Source organism: Camarhynchus parvulus, chromosome 2 (genome assembly GCF_901933205.1).
Source record: "Camarhynchus parvulus chromosome 2, STF_HiC, whole genome shotgun sequence".
In the NCBI taxonomy this organism is placed as follows: Eukaryota; Metazoa; Chordata; class Aves; order Passeriformes; family Thraupidae; genus Camarhynchus; species Camarhynchus parvulus.
Genome location: NC_044572.1, coordinates 57,804,767 through 57,829,177, shown reverse-complemented (window position 1 = coordinate 57,829,177; position 24,411 = coordinate 57,804,767). Strand labels below are relative to the sequence as shown.

Genomic DNA, 24,411 nt, shown 5'->3' with positions numbered 1-24,411 from the left:
CTTTCAATTTATTTTCTTTTGGAAACTGTGAAATATAACCAAATCCACAGGAGATTTTTATAGTGCATATATTACTCCATTATTTATACTTCCCAGAGTTAATTCTCTTCAGTGAACTAAACATTCTCCACTACAGAAAAGTACAGTGCTTTACAGAACACATTTCCTTTCAACTTTTAACAATTTAGAGCCAGAGAAAGGTAAATTGAAATGACTATTGAATATTTGTCACATTTTTTTATTTAGTTTCCAAGAGGATCCCAAGCTGAAAGAGGAAGCAAGTTAACTGGATACCAAAACATAATCCTGCTTCACTTTTTTATTCATGTCTTTATAATTTCATCATACATATTTATGGTAGCCATGCTCCTGACAACCAGTTTTAAAATTAATTTCTCAGTTTTCAGTTTGATGGTAAAAATGGATGGGAATTTATTCTTTAGCTTGTGAATCACATTAACTTATGACAAACTGTGTTTTAGCTCAAAAAATGATGCCCAGCAAAGTATCATCTGGTAAACATATCATCTAAATGTTAAATGCCTCAATCAACCTCACATCCAAATCATGATTGCAAGAAAATGGGACTTTTTTCAAAGCACACACTGCTTGACTGTTTTCTTTCTACAAAGTGCTCCAGTAGCTACCTTCCTCTTTCTAGAGTTTCCTACATTCCATAGGAATTTCTTCCATTCCTTACATTGATCAATGGAGTTACTGTTTGATTTACAGCAGTCTGGCTTCACAGTTTGTGAAATATGTTTTTCTAGGTGCAGATCTGTTAAAAAAAGGAGCCACTGCCATGTTTTAAATATTTTTTTGTGAAGAGACACTTCATTTGTCCCCAGCATGCTAAGGGTGATAAGAGGCTGTGAGGAGCAAAACTATTTATTTTAGAATCACATTTAATAGCTCAGATTTTTAAGCACAGATTTTGCAAATTGTATTTAGAAGCAGTCAGAATTTTGTGCTTATTTAATATACTCTCCATGCACACATTTCACAACAAATTGTTTTCTAATGCCAGTGAAATAAGTATATAATGTAGAAATATTTGATTACAGAATAAAAGTAACTTCTCTTGAAATAATTACCTCATTTATGTATCTAAAATGCAAGTTCATCTTTCATTCCCATTTCTTAAATGCTGACCCTGGAACTGCTTAAGATAATAAAACCAGATACTTCTTCCTTGGCCTTAGAGTACAAACCCAACTAACACAGACTGGAATCCAGTGTTATATCAAGGTGGAATGGAGCAACAGTGTACACAGGAGAGGATGACATTGCCAGTGCTGCTTTGCAGGATCACCTACCCAAGAAACATGATATTTTGCTTTCAATTGCCAGGCTATAGGGAGTGCCATGTATATTAACCCATTAGAAGGGTTAAAATACTGGTCTCCAAGTAGCCCTATCACATCTAGGAAGTTCAAGGCTAACCAGGCTAAGCCATAGCTGATTTGATCTAGTATTAATAATCATAATTTGAATGGAAAGTTGGAATAGATGATCTTCAGAGTTCCTTTCCTTCCAACCTACATTTCCATTATTTTGTTTTACAGGTAGAAAATAATCTTTTGTAGCTGCCATTACTCACTGATAGGTCACTGTGAATATTACTGGGATTTTCTCCACTATGAGAATGCTGAGACCATATTTCACAAACTTTAATGCACACACTTGAGCCTGCTCTATCAATTTGCTAAGGATGTAACAAGACTTTAGAAAAATCTTGGTGGAGCAGAAGAGTTGTAGACAGAATTTCTTTTGAAGAAACCTTTACAAAACTGTTATAGGGATGCATGTGGAGATGAGAAGGAGCTGCAAGCAACAAATGCTAGGAAGTGGGGTGAATAGGGATTGCAGTAAAGGAAACCTGGAAGATGTTGCAGTCTCCTGGAGTTCTGTGAAAATCCAGGCATGGTAAATGCCAAGGCTACTAACACCTAAACATTCATATGGCTCTGCTTGCCAGGTATTTTCCCTCCTAATAATTAATATGAACACAATCCTGGAACATATAGAAGAGCAGCTTGCCAAGTTCTACTTCTATCAGTTTCAGAAGATACTGAATATTTTCAAGCATCATCTCAAGGTATCAGTAGGCTGCAGGATGGCGTTTTTTAGACTGGTTCAGAACGGTACTTAGGGACGTACCTTTTGGGACATTACCTCACAGATGTGAGTACTTATGTTTCTAAAAGCAGAGACATACTCAAATACTCTCCTGAGCTGTGGCTGTGCCTGTCTTCTTATTAATGATTATCTCATTATTAGAAAAGTAATGTGAAAGTTCCAGAACAAGTCTTGGACAATCAAAACTCATGGTGTATTTAAAAGGCTGAGCATCTTTGTGCTTTTAAAAAGATGAAAAACTTCTCCTTTGTTGTCTGGTGATATCCTCACTGTTCCTGACAACACAGTTTTGTATTTTCTGGTTAAATTTATGTTAAGTTCACATCTCACGAAGCTTCTCATAGCTACAGCAAAATAATCCTATCCAATACCATTACTGTGACAAGTTAACAGACATCCTACTGATAGGCAGCAGGAACTCCCTCATAAGTAAAGCTAAGGGCTAAAAGATTTTTTATTTTAAATGGAAAGAAAAAGCACCTTTGTGTGAAGAGTTACTGAAATAGTTACCTGTCTTAGACACAGACAGGTTGTCCAGCTCTGTGATACTGGCTAATAGTGAATCTAGTTGTTACTCTGCTTCTTACAGAACTGATTTATCCTTGTGTAATTCTTTAATCTGACTGCAACCAGTAGGAAATCAGACTTTTATTTCACCACTCATCCTACACACTGTGGAATAGATCATATAATGGAAAATATTTTCCATGCTGCAGGGAGGGTTTTTTATAATTAACATGCTCGATATGGCTGTATATACTAACAGCACTCTAAGTGATGTAGTCCAGAACATTTTGCAGAAGCAAATCATGACAGACTTTAATAGCATTTATGTTAGCTTTCCTTTCACAAATATTATTATTTTAGAAGGACTGTGGAGTAAAATTTTTCTGTTATCTTGTTGACAGTTTATCAAGCAACTCATCAACATTAGATTTACTACATGATATGGGATTTTTGCTGGTATACAAGAGATAGACTTGGAGAAGTATGATCTCAAAAGCCTCAGAATAGATAACCCTCTGTCACCTGTAATAGATAAAATAAAGATGAGCAGATGACCAAGCAAATACTTTTAAAGAAAACTATAAATGTTTTAATCCTTGAAACAGCATTAAAGAAAGAACATAGAGAATGTGGAGGAAGAAAATTATACAACTGAGGCAAACCTTACAGAAATAAATACATGCCCTTAAACTAGTAACTCCAGAAATCCTTCAGAATCTTACTGAAAACATTGCAAAGTATTTTTCCAAACAAGTCTTGATGTTACAATACTCTGACTACTTTTGCACTTTAAGCATATGTTGTCATTTTTGAAAAGCCAGCAGTGAGCCTAGCAAATGTATAGCAAAACTACTTGGCAAGAATTTACCTTCTTGAGATAAACCAAACTGCATGTCAGCACCCATCCCTGAGCTACTAGGATTTACTATGGAACTTAGCATATGGCAAGGGAGAGACAGGGGCTCTGTGAAATGTCTCAGTGTCTGACTGTGGTATGATTTTTTTAAAATTTATTTTTATACAGTTCAGAGGCAGAATATCATAGAATCATGGAATGGTTTTGTCTGGAAGGAACGTTAAAGATCATCTAGTTCCAAACCTCCTGCTGTAGACAGGGGCACCTTCCACTAGACCAGGCTGCTCAAAGCCCAATCCAACCTGGCCTTGAACACTTCCAGGGATGGGGCATCCAAGGCTTCTCTGGGCAACCTGTGCCAGTGCTTCACCATCACCAGAGAGCAGAATTTCTTCCTGATATATAATCTAAACCTACCCTCTTTTAGCTTAAAGCCATTCACCATGTCCCAAAATGAAATGCATTTGTAAAAAGTCACTCTTCAGCTCTCTTTTAAGCCTCCTCAAGGTAGTGGAAGGTGCCATAAAAGCTTCTCTGTTCCCCAGGCTGAACAGCCTCAATTCTCCATCAGTCCTCATAGGAGAAGTGCTCCATCCCTCTGATCACCTTCATGGTCCTCTTCAGGGCACACTCAAGAAGTTCTATGTCTTTCTCATACTCAATTTTTTTACTTTTGAGTATTCTGATTGACTGTAGACTGTGATGAAATGGTTGAAACACTGACAGTGGTATGCCTTTGATCCATGTATTTTCTGTCTACTTTTTCATCATCATAGGAATGTTTTGCCTTTGATTATCTGCTTTATTTATAACTTCTTTTAACAAAGACAGCAATAGCAACATCCAAACATCCTGTCCAGGCTTTCTGAATCAAGCTCTATTGCCATTATATTATTAAAGAAAAAAAGATATGTAATTTGCAGTATATTACATATTTATCTAATTTGAATGCAATTAAAATTGTTTGTACAACTTCTTACATAATGTAGAAAGACAAATCAGCTCTTAATTTTTCCAGTTATTTCACACTTCCCATATAAGTCAGCTAAGGGAGACAGACAATGACATCTTACAGACTTTTGGTCGTGGTTTGAGAGGAAGTAGGTTTTCTAGGATATGTTGTGGTCACCAATAGGTGTTCAGATTTTAATATTGGCACCTGGTATGGCCACTGGGGACATTGGATACGCCTCTGAGTACACAGGGGTTAAAAGCAGAGCACTCCCGAGGGAAGCTCCTTTTGGGTTCTGGTGAGGAAAGAGTTCGGATCTGTCCCCCTCCAGCTGCTGGCCGGGCGGGGGAGGAGCAGCCATGCGGCCTGGTGAGGTAGGCTGGGGCTTGGACAGAGATGGGAGGTGAAGAGGTGCCCGAGGATGGAAGGGTGGGAGAAGTACCAGGAGGCATTGGGCAGCTCTGCCCCCGCCAGAGAGAGAGAGAGAGAGAGTACAGCCTGTGCCTGCACTTGAAACTTGTGCTACCTTGAAACTTGATAATATGTGCCAGCAGCACAGCCGAGAAGGAGAAGAAGGGGGGAGTGCAGGGAGAAGGTGTCCGGCTGCTTGTGGGAGCTTTTAACCCTTTTTTTGGACAATGAAAACTTTGCAGAACACTAACCTTTCCTAGAAGAGAGATAGAGATGAAATGGAAGAAGGAAATGTGCAAGTGTGAAGGTCTGGGCAAGTGAAAGATGCGGAAGAGAAGAGAAGAATGTTAGGTGGGAAGAGATGATGGAGTGGCTTAGCTGGACTCTTCTTGTTACAGCTATGGACAGAACCATGTTTCCTGTGACACACAGACTGCATCCAGGGGGAGGCAATGGCTCAGAACCAAGAGGGTTCAGTGTTGGTACCCCTCGGCCCCAGGGCGAGGAATCTGGGGGGGACAGGTGTCCCAAAGGTGAGACTGTGCTCTTTTTGGAATGAGACAAAGCATCCTTAAAAGGACAACCCTAGAAGCAGCTCTGGTCCATGTTCAGTGGTGAGAGCACTGGACATGGAGGGAAGAGGTCACGATGGCAGATGTACTCCGGGCGGTGCCATGAGTTACATGGAAACACGCGAGGTTTCAATGGTGTTTTCAGGGGAAGCCTATAGCACAAGAAGGACTCCTCTCCTCTTGATGAACTGAGAATTGATTATCTAAAGGGTGGTGATGGACTGAGAGTTGGTGATTTGGGGGATGGATGTATTGGAATTTGGTGGGGGGGGAGGAAAAGTTTTTGGAAGGTTTTCATTTTCCCTGTGTGTTTTCTTTTTACTTAGAGTTGTAGTTTAGTTAATAAAGTTTTCTTTTCTTTATTTCTAAGTGCGAGCCTGCTTTGCTTATTCCTGGTCACATCTCATAGCAGACACCAGGGAGAAGGTATTTTCATGGGGGCACTGGCATTGTGCCAGCCTCAAACCATGACATTTTTATGCTTATTATTAATAAAACACAAATAATCACTTACTTGGCAAATTTCATGAGGTCATTTTACATTGCAGATTATAGAAATAGAAAAATTCAAGACTGGTCAAATAAAATTCCTCTCAAATATTTATAAAATTTTTCATTTAAGACAATTTTTCTCCTTTCTTCCTCAAGGTTCAAACTTTTATCAGAATTTCTGAAAACAAAATTTAGCAACAAATTCACAATCTCTCCACATAGATAGTTGAAAATGTTTTCTCTAATTTATATATTTTATGAAAATCCTTTTGATCTTAACAATATTCATAAGGTTCCCAGCCATTAAAAAAAATGTGGCCTCTGTTCAAAAATTTGTATGTGTTTGATGTAGCAGGGAATCCATATTCACCCATGGAATTAATAGCAATTTTTATGAAGCACTCATAATTATGTTGGACAACACTAATCGTTGTGCAATGAAGCCATCTTCCAAAGTGTCTTGACACAAATTTTGTCAACACCATTCCAGTGTCTACTGAACTTTTCCAGCTCAAACACAGAATGACTGAACCACTCATTAGTCATAGATTGCAACAGTTTGATCATATCACAGTCACTAATTGGCAAAGCTGGAAAGAAAATTGGCAGCATTCAGTAAATCCCATCTGCCCTTATTCTTTTCTCTGGCAGTTTATGTTTTCAAGGCAGTGCTGGGTCTCCATGATGCTACTTTGGCTTTATCACACAGTGTGCTGGTTTAGGATCCAAGCTTGCAGAAAACAGCAAAGATTTCAAGCCCTCTGGTTCCAGTTTTCCATTGCTTTTGTATTCATTTCAGCATGCAGCTGGCCTGAATTTTCATCTCCCACAGTAAATACCACATAGACTACTCCTGTTATTCAGGTCCATAGCTCTGATTTCTTTTCCCTAATTGTTCTGAGGAGGATTTTCATAATGAAGCAAGTTTTTTAAAAAGCCTACTGATTAAAGATTTTAGAAAACATGCGAGTGCCAATGAACTTCTGCCAAAACACAGTCATGCTTCATTAGATGGGTCTGGCCTGCTATGTAAAATCAAGCACAAAATTGTAACTGATTTTTTCAATTCACATGGATATCTCAAGTTCAAGGCTTCAGGACAGTTCCATAATACAGAAATCTCTCTTTTGCGGCTGACACAGAGGTAGGAGTTAGACTCTCTGGAACCACAAATGAACTGGGAGGTGTTGGAACACATTTCCAAGGGTTAGTAAAATTTCATATCTTACAGAATAAGTGGGGGAAAATTGTTGAGAAAATGTCAATGTTTCACTTTACATTAAAAAGAAACACAAATTATTATTGCTATTGTAATTTTTAAGAGTATCAGAAATGCCTAAGAAAAGCAAATGTAGACTTTATCTAGAGCTCAATCTATAGAAAGAATACTCTGCACCTTAGTCTCACTTCTGCAGCCTTCCTGTAGTGAAACCCATAAGTGGGGAAAGCATAAACCTTTTTAAGGAAGGCAAAGGTACAAGTTAAAACCCCTTATTATGTTTAATCATAGCAGGTTTCCCTTGGCTTTGGCACAGTTTCAAATGTAGGCTATATCCAGCAGCAATTGGACCAAATTTGGACTACAGTGGAAGTGAAAGACGTAAATAAAATCCTTAGCACAGCCCCAGCAGGTGCCAGCTGTTTTTCTGCACAATGTGAGCCATACTCTGTCAGCAACAAAGAAGGCACCCTCTTACTACCTCACAAGACATCTGTTTGCTTCAGTCTTCAGTGGTGGCTGGTGCCCAAGGCAGAGCACAAGAAAATGAGTAATTATGGAATAGACTGTCCACTGGGAAAATTAATCCTTTAAATCTTGCAGAATCCTTACATCTTTTTACTGGTCAGCTTGTTCCTGGAGGAACAAGAGCTGTATTCTTCCCATGTTTTAAATGAAGTCCTTGTTTAAAAAAAAAAAAGGCCTTAAAAAAATTCATGCTGTTGCATGAATTTTAGCATCTAGTTTATCCAAATTAATGTTCATTTCGTTTAGTAGTAACCCAAGACCATCTGCTGCAATGAAAAATTTCTAGAAGTTGACAGATATCCAAAGGCAGTTTGCCCTCATTAATCTCTGTAGATCAACGGCTGCCCTCTGTGTCAGACTTGTGTATCTTCACTCAGGGTACATGGAGCACCTCCCCTCACAAATGTGCTGATTTATGGCCAGGGGTCAGAGGCGTTACAGAAATGCTTAAGGAAATAAAACTACTTTCTCCATACAACACATTGCAATCAACTTTTCTGGAGAAGAGCTACATTCAACTACTGCAAAACTGCCTTCACTTGGCAGAAATTAAAGTCAATCAGGGGAAAAAGAAGCCAGTAACAATACTCAGTTCAGAAAGCAGAGGACAGCATGTTATGAAATGATCCAGACTTCAAAGTGTCAGTGTTCTACATACACAGAACTATATGTTTGAACAGTTGGCTGTAGCATGAAATGCTTTAATACAGAGAAAGAGCAAGCTGGAAGCAGTTACAAACAGCAATTTCTCTCTGAACAATGTGGCCATTCCCATATGCTCTTCCTAATGTACAGTTTAATAAATGACAGTTACAATGGATTTGGTCAGTACCCTTGGCACGAAAAAAAGACAGCATGAACACAGACAAAACTGATCTCTGAAATACGTCAGGTTTTGCAGTTGCCACAAGGCCACTGGGTTCTGTCAGACAGAGTAAAGAGAATTTCAAACCACCTTTATTTTTCTTGTCTGCCTAGAAAGGAGGTTCTCAAGGAACACACGCTACTGCATCTCTCAAATTTCTACTGTTGGCCATATTAAAACAACAGATGCAAGGCAGCAAAACTAAAACCAAATTATTGTTAATAAGAAGGCAACATGGTTTTCTCTGCACAAAATATCATGCATCTAAGGGTAAGCTATGGTACCCCAAAGTCATTATGAGCTGCACACAGGTCTCTCTAGGTTTTCTTGTTGGAAGTTATCATATTAGTTACCACATTAATTATTAATTTTAATCACTGAAATGGCATTGCAAATTCAGAAAATATCTAGTTCTCTGCTTTGGCAAATAGGTATATTTTTTTCTCAGTGTATAAGCAGAAATAGTCCTGTAAAAGTATGATGGAGCAGGGAATCCCAGGACCCAGAAAGATTTCATATCATCATCATCACATTCATCATCATCACCATCATCATCATCATCATCACCAGTGACAGAATAACTTCTGACTGTGTAAAAGAGGGCATTTTGTATAGTGACTTCTCTAAGCTTTTCAATCTTCAAATCATAAACTGCCTGTGCTACAGTGGGGCTTTGCCCTGAACCACAAACCCTCTCAAACCTTCCTCCATACCCAGGTGAGAGGTACAAGCAGTACAAAGTTCAAAATGCTTCAGGAATATCTTATAGGACCATCTGTTAGGGCTTATATTCAACCCTTCTGCCATTTCCATCTGACAAGAATTGCTGCTGGCACCATTGCTTCTCTGCAACAAAGGCACATGCCAGGCACAGATTAATAATAAGGCAACATCCTGAAGTGAAAGTCTGAATCAGAAGATCTTGCAGTGTAAGTACTGTTCTCTCTGAGACAATTTTAGACACCATCCAGTAAGTAATCACTTCAGCTGTAGTAAAAGCCAGGAGGACCTTTTTTATTCTGTGTCCAGACAGGAAACCAAGACAGTGCTCTCCACTATAATGTTAAAATCTGAAGATAAGTCAGTAACAAAGAGTTTCACCTCCAGAGCAGGTCAGAAACTTCATTGCTCTGTGACAGTGTAGGTTTTGTGCATTTAACCTTCCCTGTAAAAACAGTTCGAAGAAGCCACAGCAGGGCTTTCCCTCACTCCTTCTTTTGGCAGTTTCCTTTAAACTGAGGATCTTGCCTTTGGTCTGTGCCTGTGTTATGTTGCAGCTGGCTAGTCCATGTCCAGCCAGCCATGAGTCCTGCTGACTCAGACCCAGGGCTTTACCCAAAAACTTGTATTCCTGGCTTGACTTTCTGGCCTCCTCATCACTTGGACTTGTGCAATGATAAAGACTCTTGGCTGAACTTGGCTGCCATCAACAAACTACTCTGATAATTTTGCTTTCTTTCTGTGGAACCGTGTCCTTGCTGGTGAGGTCACTTGTTCAGAGGTTTGGCTTCCCGCTCCCTGACCACTGCAGAGCAGCCTGCCTTTGGTGCTCTCTGACAGTCTACACCTGCTATCAAGACAATGAAAACTACAGTAACATCTTCCCAAGTATATATTTAGAGCGTACATATATTCATGACACAGCTTCAAAATTAAGAAAAACTATGAATGAAAAAATATATTCATGTAATAGAGCGGCAAAACTTTCTTGTATCTAGAGAAACACGTAATGTGTAATCAGATTAATAAGAAGACACAAAGAATTTTTAATTGCAGTAATTAGTAGTCTTCAAAGACAAAATTCAGCCAACTAATTCTTTGTAAGGTGGCATGTCTGTAAAACTTTATATAATGAGAAATACACATAAGAATTGATTAGTGATTTATATCACAACTAATCCAGACCCAAGTCTCTTCCAGCAGAATGATTTCCAGTTAAAGAAGAACAGATGTATTTGTTTCTGAGTTAAAATGAGGAGAAAGCAATGACAGTATAGACAATGACAGTACAACTGAGCGAAGTTTTACTGCATTTTATGAATTTTGGCCTCTAAGGGAAGAAATATGTGTTTGCTTTCTTGATCTTGCAGCATACTCTTTTTTGTTTATTCAAGCCTTGACCCTACAGGGCTGAGATTAGCTTTTAAGAGCTAAATAAAGCACCAGTTTAAGCAAGGACACATTGTTGGTTTTAAGTTTAAAATATCCATTAATATTGCAGGTAGAAACCCTTCATAACGTTCAGTGATTACCCGAAACTAGAATGCTACTTTCTGTGACATGCATATAGCAGGAATAACACAGAATAAGAATAATAAATCCCAGCTTAGCTCACAGAGTCACTAATATTTTAGGACTCTGGCCCATTTAGGACAGTCTTCTGGGTCTGATATTTTTTTTAAATTTGAGGTAAGCCTATCAGATAGAATAGGATAGTTTAAATTACTAACTCCAGGTAACAAATTAGGTCCTTGAGTTAGACAGAGGGGAAATTCTCCTCCATACTCTTCTGTATTGCAAAAATCAAAATATATGTAAACAGGACATCAAACAAATGCAATTGGTCCTATGTACTATATTGGTCTTGCTAGTCATATAGTTAATATAACAGCTTTTCATTTTCTGTCCTGAGACACGTGTCCATGCTCACGTCTGTTTTGGTTTGAGAAGTATTTCTTGAAATCAGAGACTTTTTATACTGAGAGTTTATCTAGTGCATTAGTAGAAGGACAATAACTCAGGAGCAAATGCCATCACAGTCATGACAATAACAGGTTTGCTTGAGTTAATGCAGAGGTACAGTCTGCCTCTGTCCCAAACAGCTGAAGTTTGTGACTAAAGCACTGTGATGGGATCCTTCTGATACTGAGTGCAAACAGCTGCAGAGAAGGATGGACCACAGAGTTTGTGGACAGTGTAGCCTGCCTTACCACGAGTCCCTGAAAGGTCAGAGAGCAAGAAGGCACATAAATTTCAAAAATCTTTCATCTCTACTCTCTTGGAAAGGGAGGACAAGAGCATTGTTTAAAGAGCCTCATGATCAGCAGAACCATGAGGAAAGATGAGAAATCATAAGGTTACAGTAACATATTCCTGTGTTCTGCTCCAAGAGTATTTTCCCAAAAGCATTCTACAGAATTTCAAAACAAAACAAAATGAGAAACAGAAGTGGAAATTAAAAGGGAGGAGAAAGAGGAAAATGGAGAAATAAAAACAGAGAAAGGGGAAAAGGAAAGGGAAAAGAGAAAAGGGGAAAAGGGAAAAAGGAAAAGGCAAAAAATGGATAATGAAAAGGGTATATCCTTTGACCTATCTTAGGACAAGCATATAAAGTGGAAAAGGCTAATTTGATTCCATATGGTTGTTGGGTATAAGTATTAACAGCCTATCAGGTCTCTGATTATTCTAACAAGGCTCACAAACAGCAAGGGATTAAGACAGCCAAGCACAATCCAGGTCTTTTAGTATTAACTATATTCACTTTCTTCATCTTTGACTGCCCTTTTCTGCAATCACATCACTGAGAATGAGGCTCAGAAATAAATTAATTATGCAAAACCCAATTTTAAGTTCCCTTTTAAAAAATCCCAGGTAAAAATAGTTGTCAAGAGCCCTGCAAAAGTCATCTAATCCAGTGTGCTGCTTAATGCAGGGCTATCCTGAAGAATAATGTTGTCAAGAGCTCTATCTAGTCAAGTTTAGAATGCTTGTAAGAATGGAGATTCCACAAACCCTCTCACCAACTTCTTCCAGGACTTAACTGCTGCCACAGTGAAGATTTTTTTTCCCTACTTGTTCAATCAAAATTTCCTTTGTTGCATCTTTTGGCTTCTACTTATTCTTTTGCTCTGTTTTATTCTCTAAAAAGAGGTTGCCTCTGTTGTTTCTACCACCATTCAAACAGAGATGATGAGGACCATGTCATCACCTTGCCCAAGAGTGGAAACTTCTTGAGGTACAGGGTAGCTGAAGTTGTTAAGAAAGACACCTAGGATCTACAAGTCAACAATAATAGAATATTGAATAGGAGCAGCTGACAAAATGGTGATACACCAATGAAGTGAGAGAGAGAAAGCCTGTCAGAAAAATGTGCTGTACACTGCAGGCTATTCTAGCTGCTTAACAAAAAAGCTTCATCTTCAGATGAATAATGCCTTAAGTTTCTAAACTTCAGCAAGACAGGCTCCTTTTGGGAAACCCACAGATAATGTGAATATGACCCTCAATCTTGAGGCTTTCCCTACACCTTATGAGATGTATTTTAAGTAAACTGGCAGTTGAGAACTCTTTGTTTCATGTCCATTACAGAGGTAGAGAACCATCTGAAGCCTGTCAAACTGATCCACTTTCGCTTCAGGACAGATAAAGTGTTATGACCAAGTTCCTCTCCGATCCTTGTGCAGATGCAAGAGGATGAGGAGACAAGTGCTGAGTGTCTCCCTGCCTCTTCTGATTTCAAAATGCAAAGTTTGCTCCTTCTACATACTGTGAATCAAAAATGGAAAGGCTGAAAGAAGTTGGAGGCACACAGTTGTCACAGCCTCCTCAGTGAGGAAATTAATACCACTTGTCAACCACTTTGATGATGGTGTCATTCTAACAGACTGTTCCACATGAATTTTCCTTCATGATTTCAGTCTGCATTGCTTGTGTTACACTGATGTAGGTTTAGAAATTCATCCATGAAGAAAACACAGCAGAGCTAAGTATTCAGACACAGGAAAACCTTTTGTTCATATCAGATAAACATATCACACACAGATAACAGGGATAGTTAATATTTCCAAAATACTTCAATGTATGGCTACGGTACTGTAATTACACACAGAACAGAGGACAAGACAAGGTATTCATGTAGATAGTCTTGCTTTCCCCATAGTTGTTTCAGGCATTTGTACCAGATCATGTATTTACTATTATTTGGCTGACTGTATAGGAGCTAAATGAGACAGTAGCTTCTTTTGAATGCTCTTAATGGAAATTCTGCAACGTGTCTGGAAACAATATGTCTTGGAATAGGACACTTAAAATATGAGTAGCTTCAGTGTATCAGAGGGCTTGTAAGAAAGTATTCATTTAACATTCATACTATAAATACTTGGGAGTCTGTGTTAGCTCCTAGTTGGAGCAGCAGTTTTAACCCCACTTCCTTTTTTAAATGAAAACTTCTTTGTTGAACAAATCAAAGCTCATGTGGGCAAAGCAGTAACAGAGTTGCCACAATTCCATCCTGTCTTTTGGAATTCTGTAAGAGAAGTATAAAAAAGGAGCTACAATACTCAGATCACTTTTTCCACTGAGAAAGCATTCTTGAAATTTTATTAATGTTTACACTTACACTAAACATCACTCCTACTCCCCAACTCATCATATCTCTGGACTAGGATGTTGCCATGTGGTACTCATTTCTCAGATCTGCATCTTGTGATAGATTTAAGTCTCACTTTAAGTGCATCAGAAAAAAAGCATCCACCCCCCAAACCCCCTGAAAACCCAACATACAAAAAACCAAACAAAAATAGATGTAGAATCAAAGCCTTGATTATAATATAAGGCCACCTTAAGCAGTACTTTGAGTTCAGTCAAGTATTGTTTGGTAAAAACAAACAGAACTATACACGAATATGACATACTTTATAGAACACTGAAAACTAAAACTCTTTTAGGTTAGTGTTTTTACATTAATACCATTTCACTACAATAACTAATAGATTATTTTGATCAAGATCTAGATTTTTTCAGCTGAGACAACTTTCAAAACTAGTATGTGTTTTATACCTTTCCTGTAATTGCATGTGAAAGCAACTAAAGACAGAAACTAAAAAAAAATCAAACCATGTGGGTTAAACCACATTTATGGCTAGCTTGAACAGGATGAAATGTTTGCTTGTTTTTTACTGTGAAAAGCATGAAAGGGTTCGAGTCATGTATACCCACACCCACAAGCACCACAAAGTGGCAGCATTACTGTGGAGCATTCATTACAGATGAGTGGTTCCGCCTTACCAAGTCAAGAGCTGTGCTGGCTTGGCAGAGTGTTGAAACAGATGGAACTGGAACAGCCTTTGGAAAGTTGAAGGCTAAGAAAAGCTAAGACTTTGGCCCTCTGAGAATAAAAAAGCATCACATTCACAGAAGTGATGCAGTGTATTAAGTTGGTCCATAGCTAACCAAAGCAGGATGGCAGAAGTAAAAATCCTTACTGTGGGGAGACACTGCTCCCTCACAACTCCCTCTGTGAGGTAGCCAAAGCACTGGCAAGAAGGATTCCTGATCAATGGATATTTTGGTGTTAAGAATTCCAAAAATGAGAGGATTCCTAGAAAAGCCTTAGCTTTTGCATAATTTTCCCACAGTTTGCTTTGTAGACCACTATGTACATATTAATGCCTACCAGCACATTTGTTTTAATTATCCACAACAACTTTTTTACACCTGAAGATTTACCTTCTCATGCAACATAACAGTGCTGAGACAGACATTTTCTGTGGGACAGAAAGAAACACAGGGACAAGCATCGACAACTCTAAATTCATATATTTCAAGAAATGTTGTACCTGCAGTGTGTGTTTGACAGCTGTTAGTTATCAAATTAAGACATCAAAAATACAATGATACAGTGAATACGCATAATGGTGGGAAAAAAAGATACATAGATACAAGATCTGATCTTGATACATACTGTCATCTGGTTCCATTTCTTTGGTACGGTCAAAGAGGAGAAAATAATAAATTTAGAAAAGCTCTCTTCCAACCCCAAACAGATCCACTCTTTCTAGTTGCCTGTTTTTTCCCATTGGATGGCTCATAGCTCAAGTGTTGTGGTTCAAATTCATTCTATTGATTCCTTGTTAAGTGGTTCATTCTGTTGTACCCCCATGTTCTCCCCAAGTTGGTTTACCCCTGGTTTTACCCTCCCTCAAAGCTGTCCCTCATGCCATTCCCCACCCCTTGTTCCAGCTCTTTCCCTGCCTGTCAAGGCACCCCAGCCCCTTTTGTTCCCTAACCCTCCCAGCCACTTAAACCTCGGGCCAATTCCTGTCTGCAACAACCCTTTGGTCCTGGAAGCCCCATTGGTCCATGTGACCCATCCTCTCCACCCTCCTACCCCAGTTGGCCCGACACTTGATGTAATCCCCTCATTCCTCCCCTGAGGATTCCCTATTGGTTAGCTGTTTGTATCCACCTCCTGACTTGCGTCTGAACAAAACCACTTGCACAGGAGTGCCCGGGCCTGTTTGCTGCTGATGGCTTTATTTGGGATGAGCCCTTTCTTGTGGACTCTCAAGATCGAGAACCTCCTCCTTTCTCCTCTGCCTGGTCCCTTGGCTTGTGTCTGGCATCTTAGAGCAAGTGGTTCTAAAGGTTCTGCCTCTGGTAAATCCCCATACCGAGGCAGTTCCCCACTCCTGGCATTGAGCTGGAGTTCTAAGAGCCAGCCTGGGCTCCGAGAGACACGGCACTGAAGTTGTAACATTTTTGAAGGGATCGCTCTTGATTTCAAGACCGGGTTCTACCTGAGCTGCTCAGGGTTCAGCCTATCACATAATCCACGTTGTGAATGAAGATGTTAAGGAGTGTTGGGCTCAGAATGCACCACAGAGCAGTACACTGATGGAGAGGTAACTGGCACCCATTAACTGCACTTCATACCACTGGTTACACCCCTTCAAGCACATGTAGGTCAGGCTGTTGTCAACTGCTCACTCATCTCATCCTTCCTTAAAGAGTTTATTTGCATAGAAGTTACAGGAGACAGTGCTGAAAGTCTTACTCAAGACCACAAATATCAGCTGTCTTTTCCTCACACACTGAGCTGGTCATTTCATTACTTAAGGCTATGAGATTCCCAGGCAAGATTTTCCCTTTCCCACTTTTGTGCTGACTATTCCTAATCACCTTGTTCTTACTAAAATGTCTTCCACAATTGTGTGCTCCCACACCTTCCCAGGAATGGAGGTCAGCTGTTCAGCCTGCAGATCCCCAGGTCCTGCTCCTTGCTCTTGAAAACAGGAGTGACACTGGATTTTTTCCATTCATAGGATCTTCTGATCACTGCAATCTTTCAACGATTGTATTTCAAAGTTCTATCACAGTGATATCAGCCAGTTTGATGAGCCCTCATGGATGTGTCTCAAGAAGTGCTGTAAACTTGCAGATACCCAACTGATTTCAATGTCCCTTCTCTCAGTCTGCCTCAATGGAGGACTTGAATTCATGCCTTCAGACTTTCCCAGTGGGCTCAGGGGCTTGGTTTCCTGGGGGAATCTTAGTAGTAAAAAAGTGAGGCAAGGAAGGCATTGAGTACCTGGGTTGTTTCCATGCCCCATCACCAGATTTGTTGCCCCATTTAATTTTGCAGCAGATCCACATTTTCTCCTTTTCCTGACCTCATTCCCATGCTCTCAGACAGTGTCTATATTTTTCCCTTGCTACCTGACACTGTTTCCAACTTTCATGTGTTTAATTTTGCTGTTTGAGTGTACTTACATGAAATATCACCAGAGATGAATCAGAGCTTGGATGTCACACAGGTTTATGTTCTGAAACTGTTTTTCAGCAAACTCCAGTTACAGGCTATTCAAAATATCCCCAGCTTATAGGAAATTTTGAAGCATGTCTTGGAGCACTATTCTTTTCCCTCAAGAGTCATCAACTTACTCTTTAGCAGGCAGCACAAAATTTAAAGTTATTTCTAGGTGGGTTCTGTTCTCCTTGAGCTAGGTTATGTGTGTCATTTGTAAGAAGGGCAATGATTATAAAATGCAATGAGTAATGATAGATACTATAATGCCCTCTTGGTCACCAACCACCAAAAAAGTACAGGGAAAACCAAAAGCTATATTCAGCTTTCCAAAGAAGCAGAGCCAGACATCATGACTATGTATGGAACTCTCATTTCACAGTTCAGAGGAAGATATGTCACAAATAGGACTGGAAGTTAATGCTACCTGAGCAGTTATAAGTTACTGCAGTAACTCTTCACAGCAAGAAGTGGATTCAGTAGCAGAGAAGAGGTAGACCCAGTGTCATAAGATCCAAGAGGTTCCCAAATAAAGAATGAACTGGCTGAAGCACTTGTTAATATTTTGTCTTCTGTACTAAAGGTGAAGTGAAAGACCATGAGTGATGGGGCAGTTCATATTCAAATCTCATTGCTGAATCACTGTTACCAGATTTAGGCTTCCAGCAATTGAATGTTTGGAATAAAACACACATGAGTGCCTCCAGAAAACCCTGGTTCTTCTCAGAACCATTCAGGAAAACTTGGTACAGACTCCAGTTCTTCTCAGACTGGGCTGTAAGGCAGCTACAAATCATTTAAAACACTCCAGTTCTTTTTTCAGGATACATTAATCTCTGCCAGTTGCTTTTTCCAAGGTTTTCTGACCAGAAAGTATCCTGAATAATACATCTGTCATTTCACGCTGCTCATATGCAAATACATTAAAACTGAGGTTTGCTCATTTTACTCATTCTTTGGGAGAATTCTACCTGTATTTGACTCTCTGCAACCTTTATGAAATTTTAGGTTTGGGAGCAGGAGCTGCTAGAGATGGGAAGGTTTCATGAAGAGAATTAACCAGAGTCTAAATTGCTGTTTGATTTTGTTGTTTTATGAACCTGCTGTAATCGTGTGAGTTGGCCAAATGGCAAAAGATTGTTTGAGGACTTAAATTAATGATGATAAATAGACATACTCTCTTAAATAGTTACCATTAATGACAGCCTAAATAAAGCAATCAGAATTCACTGAACTGTAAAATTTACTGTCTTTCTAGACAAGGCTCTCTTGCATAAATTGGCAGAGGTACTGCATGAATTTGGTCAAATGTGAGACACCACTACAAGAAAAACCAAACTGATCCATGGCTAACACAGCAAAGGGAAGAGGAGGAAATCACAACCAAGGGACAGACATCCTCCAAAACAAGCATTTGATCTCATAATTAACATGTTCTTTGGAATAAGAAATATGTTCTTTGGAACCCTTTGAATATACCAAACATAATACAGTCAAATCTTTCCTCCTGATTCTCATTTATTGAAATGATGCTTCAAATCTAAATGCAAGTGGTAAATGCAAGCACAAATGTGATTTTGAGTTGAATTCAAGATCATGGAAACAACTGCTTACTCCAGACTTCTAGTGTGCCCAAGGACACCTTCAGAGAGGAAATGAAGACTGTCATTATAACACTATATCCACCCCAGCTGGTATCCTCTTCTGAGGCGTCAAAAAAAAAGCTAAAAAATGTCTTCTGTTGCCTGGTAGAGTTGCTTAGGAAGCATGTCGTTTATAGTCCAAGAGAATTAACATGTAGAGAGCGTTACATAGAAAAAGAATCCATTTAGAAAAGTGACAGAATGGAACAAATTTTCTAAATCAGGTTCGTTCTACTGGTGTTATCAATCTCTTCAGCTACTGAAAGAGATGACCCCAACTGAAACAAAGTGATTTTCTATTGTAAATTACTGTGTTTTGCATGGAAAGGCTTTTTATCAACTATGAAATCAGGCTCAGCTCCACATTGAAAACATGCACAACAGCTGGTAACAGCTTGAAGACGTGCCTGAGGGATCACAGTGGCTCATTCAATTTAGACTCAATTGCAGTTTGATGATGTCCAAATGCTCATTCTGGTACAAGAGAATTGCAATGCCATCTGAGTTCTCTTTAAGGAGGCCTGTGCTTTATTATCACTGTAGTTGTGTCCTGTCTTTGGAAAGAATGGACTGAGCCATCCCCATGACACGTGTGATTGCACACATTTGACACTCAGAGCACGTAAAGTAATTACTTGGTAGAAACAAGATTTTGTTTCTAACTCATAATGTCAGTTTGCTGTGAAGACAAGTTCCGTTTTTCTGCTTGTAAGAATCACACCAGCTGATCATCAGCCAATGAGAGTCAATAATTCACAATTCCTCCATTAAACCGAGCAGGTCAGGAGTGCAAAGTTTATGTCAACAGCCCAATGACAGCCTTTCTGTGTACAGAGGGCCAATGAAAGAGACAAATATTTACTTTATGTAAACTATAGCTAAGCATGTTACTTAGGCCAAGAAAGAGCTGTTCAGCTTGGCTAATAATAAAACCCAGATGTCAATGAGAAATTTGTAAAGCTTCTTTTAGCCCTCATAAACATAACATTAACTGCACATTTAAACATTTTGAAAATATTTTTTTAAAATGCAGACACTGATTTGACTGTAAAGAACTGAGAAACACTGATAAATGCCTAGATAGCCTAGAAGAATAAATGTCACTTCCGCAAGGAGCTAGAGGAAGTCATAGGGAGGAGTCTATCGCTCAAACTTCAGCAAGGCTAGCATTGAGATTTTCTAACTTTATGTCTGTCCACAGTTTGGGTGCCAGCATGTTTAAGGCTTTGCTCTGAGTACCTTCAGTTCACTAACTTATTTTGTTGTTGAAGAAGCAAAACATGTTAAAAGCAGCCAGGGTAATTAGTGTAAATCAAGATACATTATCAGTCATCATTGAGGGCCAAGTAGATGCACTGCAAGGCAGTACCAGATAAATAAGACAGACCACACTTTTATGAACAGATAGATACATGCTTATTTGTCAATTGAACAAAAGAGAAGTGATGAAGTAATTAATTAAGATACTAACATATCTTCAGTCCTCCTGCACAGACCCAAGAAGAATAGGGCACTGTATTTGCAAAATGTTTGTGAACACAAGAAAAAACTGCAAAAGGTCCCCATGGTTCAAATAACACAACTTATGGGTGAAGAGGAAGAAAGCATTTCCTTCTTTACCTATTTGCACATGTGCAGTGCTAGCTGCAATGAAATGGACTGAAAACTTTCAACTGAGATAGAAAAATTCATCATTCTAACTCAGAGAAACTGCTGAGATGTCAGAACTCCTGTTCAGTTTCACTCTGAAGCAAGGTGACATTATTTCTTCAAAGTTTTGTTGAAGTGATAACCAAATCCCATCAATTTGCAGACCATGCAACTGAATTTTAAAGTTCTGAACTAAATATTTCAAAATTTTAAATATTTGGTTTACAACTAGTAGTTTATTACTTCAAATATAAGTTTTTAGGTACTTTCTTTTTTTTATTTGCTGTTTTATTTTACCATGAAAGCAGTCACCAGAAATTCTAGGACTTGGAAATGAAAGCAACACTTCTAGTAAAAGGCCCAACATCTCACAAGTTTACTAAAAAGTTAGACTAGAGCCTAGAAGTTCTCAAACAATTTCAAAGACTGTCATCTGAATGACAACTTCCCATCATTCTTTCCCCCCCTCCTTTTTCTACGTAGGAAATAATCATAAGTACACAATTTCCTCAAGAGAAACAAGACTTGGTCAAAACATTGTTCCTGATAGGAAATCTTTTAAAAGAATTAAAAATTTTCCAGTCTTTCTAGTATCTCTCACAAAGTCATAAAAGAACTCAAGCCCTCTGCTGGACATCTGCTGAGGCTTTTGCTTTATTCAGCACCCTCAACCCTGCTCCACAATTCAGTGCTCCCCTGGGGAAGGCAAGAGGACAAAGACGGTGAAGGCAAGGATGGCAAATTTTTCTAAAATCTGAGAGTCACGGCTTTGTTTTCAGGTTTGTAAAAAATAAGTTACCCCTTCCCCATCCCTCAGTGAATGGTTAAATCCCTGAACAGTTTTCTTGCCATTATTTAACCGACTGGAGAACATCTGAAGGTATTTTTTCCTTTTTGCATGTAGCCTGCACAATTGTACAACCAGAAGGCACCTGTGCTGTTCCTCTAAACTGCACTTACTCATTCACAGTTTCTCTTTCATTCAAATGAATTTAGAGATACCCATCTGTGCTATGGGTAGATGGAGTAGAGTGTGGGTCAGAAAAGCAGTACAGCATTATTCACAGGGCTGGAGAATCCTGGAAAGCAGTAACCTAGAAGGAGACAGTAACCAAAAGGACACAGGATAAAGCATACATTTAGCAGCAAAAGGCCTGAATACCGGAGAGCCAATTCATCACTCTGTGTCTCCAAGCATTTTCATCTTAAATACAGTTTATTTCTGTGCACTTTACTGCTGAAAGGAACTGTGAGAAAGGAAAATGAGGTTATTTCGCCAGAAGCTAGATTGAGAGATTTAAAGTATGAAACTCTTCTCTTCAGTTACAGGTAGAACTTCTATTAGTCATGTATTTGCAGCACCAGAAGGAAAGGAATATTATTCCTGTCTCTGGCATTCAACACCTGTTTTCAGAAGATGAAATAATTTAAGTCAAGCATTAGGAAAAGGTGCTGTGTAATAGAAAGCATGAGACCTCCATTATATCAAGCACTTAAAAATCAGATGTGAAAATATTTAGTAAACATTTGGGAACAGAAACTTCTGTATTAACTGACAAATGAGTAGGGAATATAAGGCCAAGACAATCATGATGAAACATATTCCCAGAGCAGTGTCTAGGTCTCCAGTGATCTTAAGACACTTCCATAACCTCACTTGATCTTCATTCATGGTAAGGTTAGGAGACCTTCCAGCAGCAGTAAAATTCTGCACTGGAAGAAACTGTCCAGAAACAATAGTGATTATCTTTCCTACTTCTGACATCTGATCTGACTTTCACAGGTAGAAGATTTAAAAAAAAACCCAGATCTTCAGGTAATGGAAACAAGCATAGATCCACCAAAAAGAAGTTGTGTGTCAAATAAATATTTGCAGGTTTTGTCACTTTACTTGCTGCTGTAATGATCCTCTGATTATTTACTTGTGCGTGCCAAAATTTGGTTCTCTCCTGTCCAGACCTCTCTCATGCACTATCATTCATCAGCTCAAGAAAAACATTTTTACCTGATGCAACAGATCTGCCTCCAGTGGATAAACAATATATTATATATCAGTCACCATTTAGATATACAGTTCTTAATTCTAAGAGCTGGTTTCTGTTTATTTCCTTAATTAATTACATGTACAACATTACATATTTCTCATCTGTACCTATAGCATTTTTTAGTGATAACTAATCTGTGGCTTTTTCTCCTACTGAAATAACTGCCTGGGGCTTTGGCTTTTAGATGCCAAAGTGTCAGTGATCTATGTCAATTAGTGTCAATTAAAAGGGAAAAACCATTGAGTAACATTAAAGTCTTCACATGTGGTATCTACTTCCCATCAATACTTCCTAATGCTCCTATCACACAGTTATCTAGAGATCATTTACATAACAAATGCCAACTAGTTTTGCAAGACAGTTCAAAAAGCTTTTTGGTGTAAATATCACCATTCCTAATGGCAAGGTAATATGTGAAAGTTTTTTCTCAAAGTTACATGTAAACTTTTAAATCAGTGTTCTCTCTCACTAGTTAAATGTAAGGCTGTGCCTTGCAGAGATGCTGAGGAATTTGGCTGTGTTACAAGAACGTATGATCTGAAATTACAAAAAGACTTTTCACTGAAAGTCCATGAAGACTGGCCTGGTAAAATGAAACATTTAACTCAAGAGATTAGAAAATCTCAATTTGTTCAGACTTTTACCAGGAGAAATCTCTATGCACTAGAAGGAGCATCACATCTATGTCTGCACTCACACCATGCCTGGCACATTCCTGGTGTGCCCACATTGACACATCTATCGATCCTAATTGTAAAAACATGCCATATTCTGAATTCCTTACAGTACTTTCTGGTAATGATTGCACTCTGAAGATATATTGTGAAAGCTGTCATGATAGGCTGCCTTAGAGCTGGAGAACCAATATATTTATTTACCCTCATCCAGAATGAATGGGAGTTTAAGCTCCTAACTCACAGCAGCTTTCCTATATGAAATGATAAAGCAGTAAGCAGTAAGCAGCAGATAAAATGAAGATCTGAAATGGTAGAGTCTCTTTCCATATTAGGAAAGCAAATCTTAAAATCCACACTTACTCTCAAATGATAAACATGATTTGGAGAAGCCTTACCTTCTATGATCTGAGCTGCTGTACCAGCATGGATTGACAAGCCAAAGAGCAGTAGCGACAAGTCCCAGGTCCACCAGGCATGCCTGGAGCAGGTGTGCCAAAAAAAAGGGGGGTGGGGGAAGAATGAGACCAAAGAGTGTAACACAGAAACACATGGGGGGAAAAAAAGAAAAAGTAAAATTTAGAAGCAAGAGTTCTTACCATGAGAGCATTTTCTGAAAGTCAGTGGAAAGAACTTAAGTGAGAAAAAAGTACAGTGCACATGAGTTTTATGCTTATGAAAAGAAGAAGTTAATTAAAACTGGAGCCTGCTGTTTCGCCTCCAACGTTCAGACACAAGTGGAACAAAGGCAGCACTCAGGCTCTCTGTGTGACTCACTGCAATTCACTGCTCCAGCTCTGAAATCTGACTCCGTGTAGACTTTCCTGTCAGACCACTGCCGAAAACTTCCTACTGTATTTATGGATGGACACCCCTTACTGCTGTACACCATCCCAGCCCTGTCATTACCCAGCCCTGTCTTTAACTGCTGTGTACCCTGACAGGCAGCAGCACAGCGTCTCCAGCTTCCCCTCCCGCCTGCTCACAACCTCCACTTATTGAATAAAATACGACCTCCAACATCCTTCCATCCAGCGTTACACAGGCAGTGACACAAATTCCTACACAGAAGGGACATTTCTGCTGCCATTTTAGCCAAACTTTATCAGAAGCAAGTTTGAAGATATGAGCAGGACAGAGCAGCAGTTAAATGGCAAGCAATGCCTGGGATTCACACCTGCACTGTCTTACAGATTTTGTCACCTACAGAGACATTTTGAAGTACACCCTTTTCTCTGACAAGCTCTCTAAGTTTAATCCTCATATTTACAGAGATTTACACCCTGCGTGTAGTTTGAGAGTGTGTCCCTACCTCAGCAGCTGCACATATGTGT

General features: G+C 39.1%; 1 protein-coding gene across 1 annotated transcript in view; it reads right to left on the bottom strand.

Annotated features, from left to right (window-relative positions):
* The window catches only part of COL15A1 (collagen type XV alpha 1 chain), a 120,357-nt gene extending 96,460 nt beyond the window's left edge, over nucleotides 1–23,897 (bottom strand). The window contains exons 1-2 of the mRNA XM_030971734.1: nucleotides 23,677–23,897; nucleotides 23,476–23,558 (exon numbers count right to left, since the gene is read on the bottom strand). Of these exons, the coding sequence (XP_030827594.1) occupies nucleotides 23,476–23,558; nucleotides 23,677–23,687 (94 nt within the window). The 5' untranslated portion in view covers nucleotides 23,688–23,897. The remainder of the gene's footprint in view (nucleotides 1–23,475; nucleotides 23,559–23,676) is intronic.
* Between the last annotated feature and the right edge of the window lie 514 nt (nucleotides 23,898–24,411).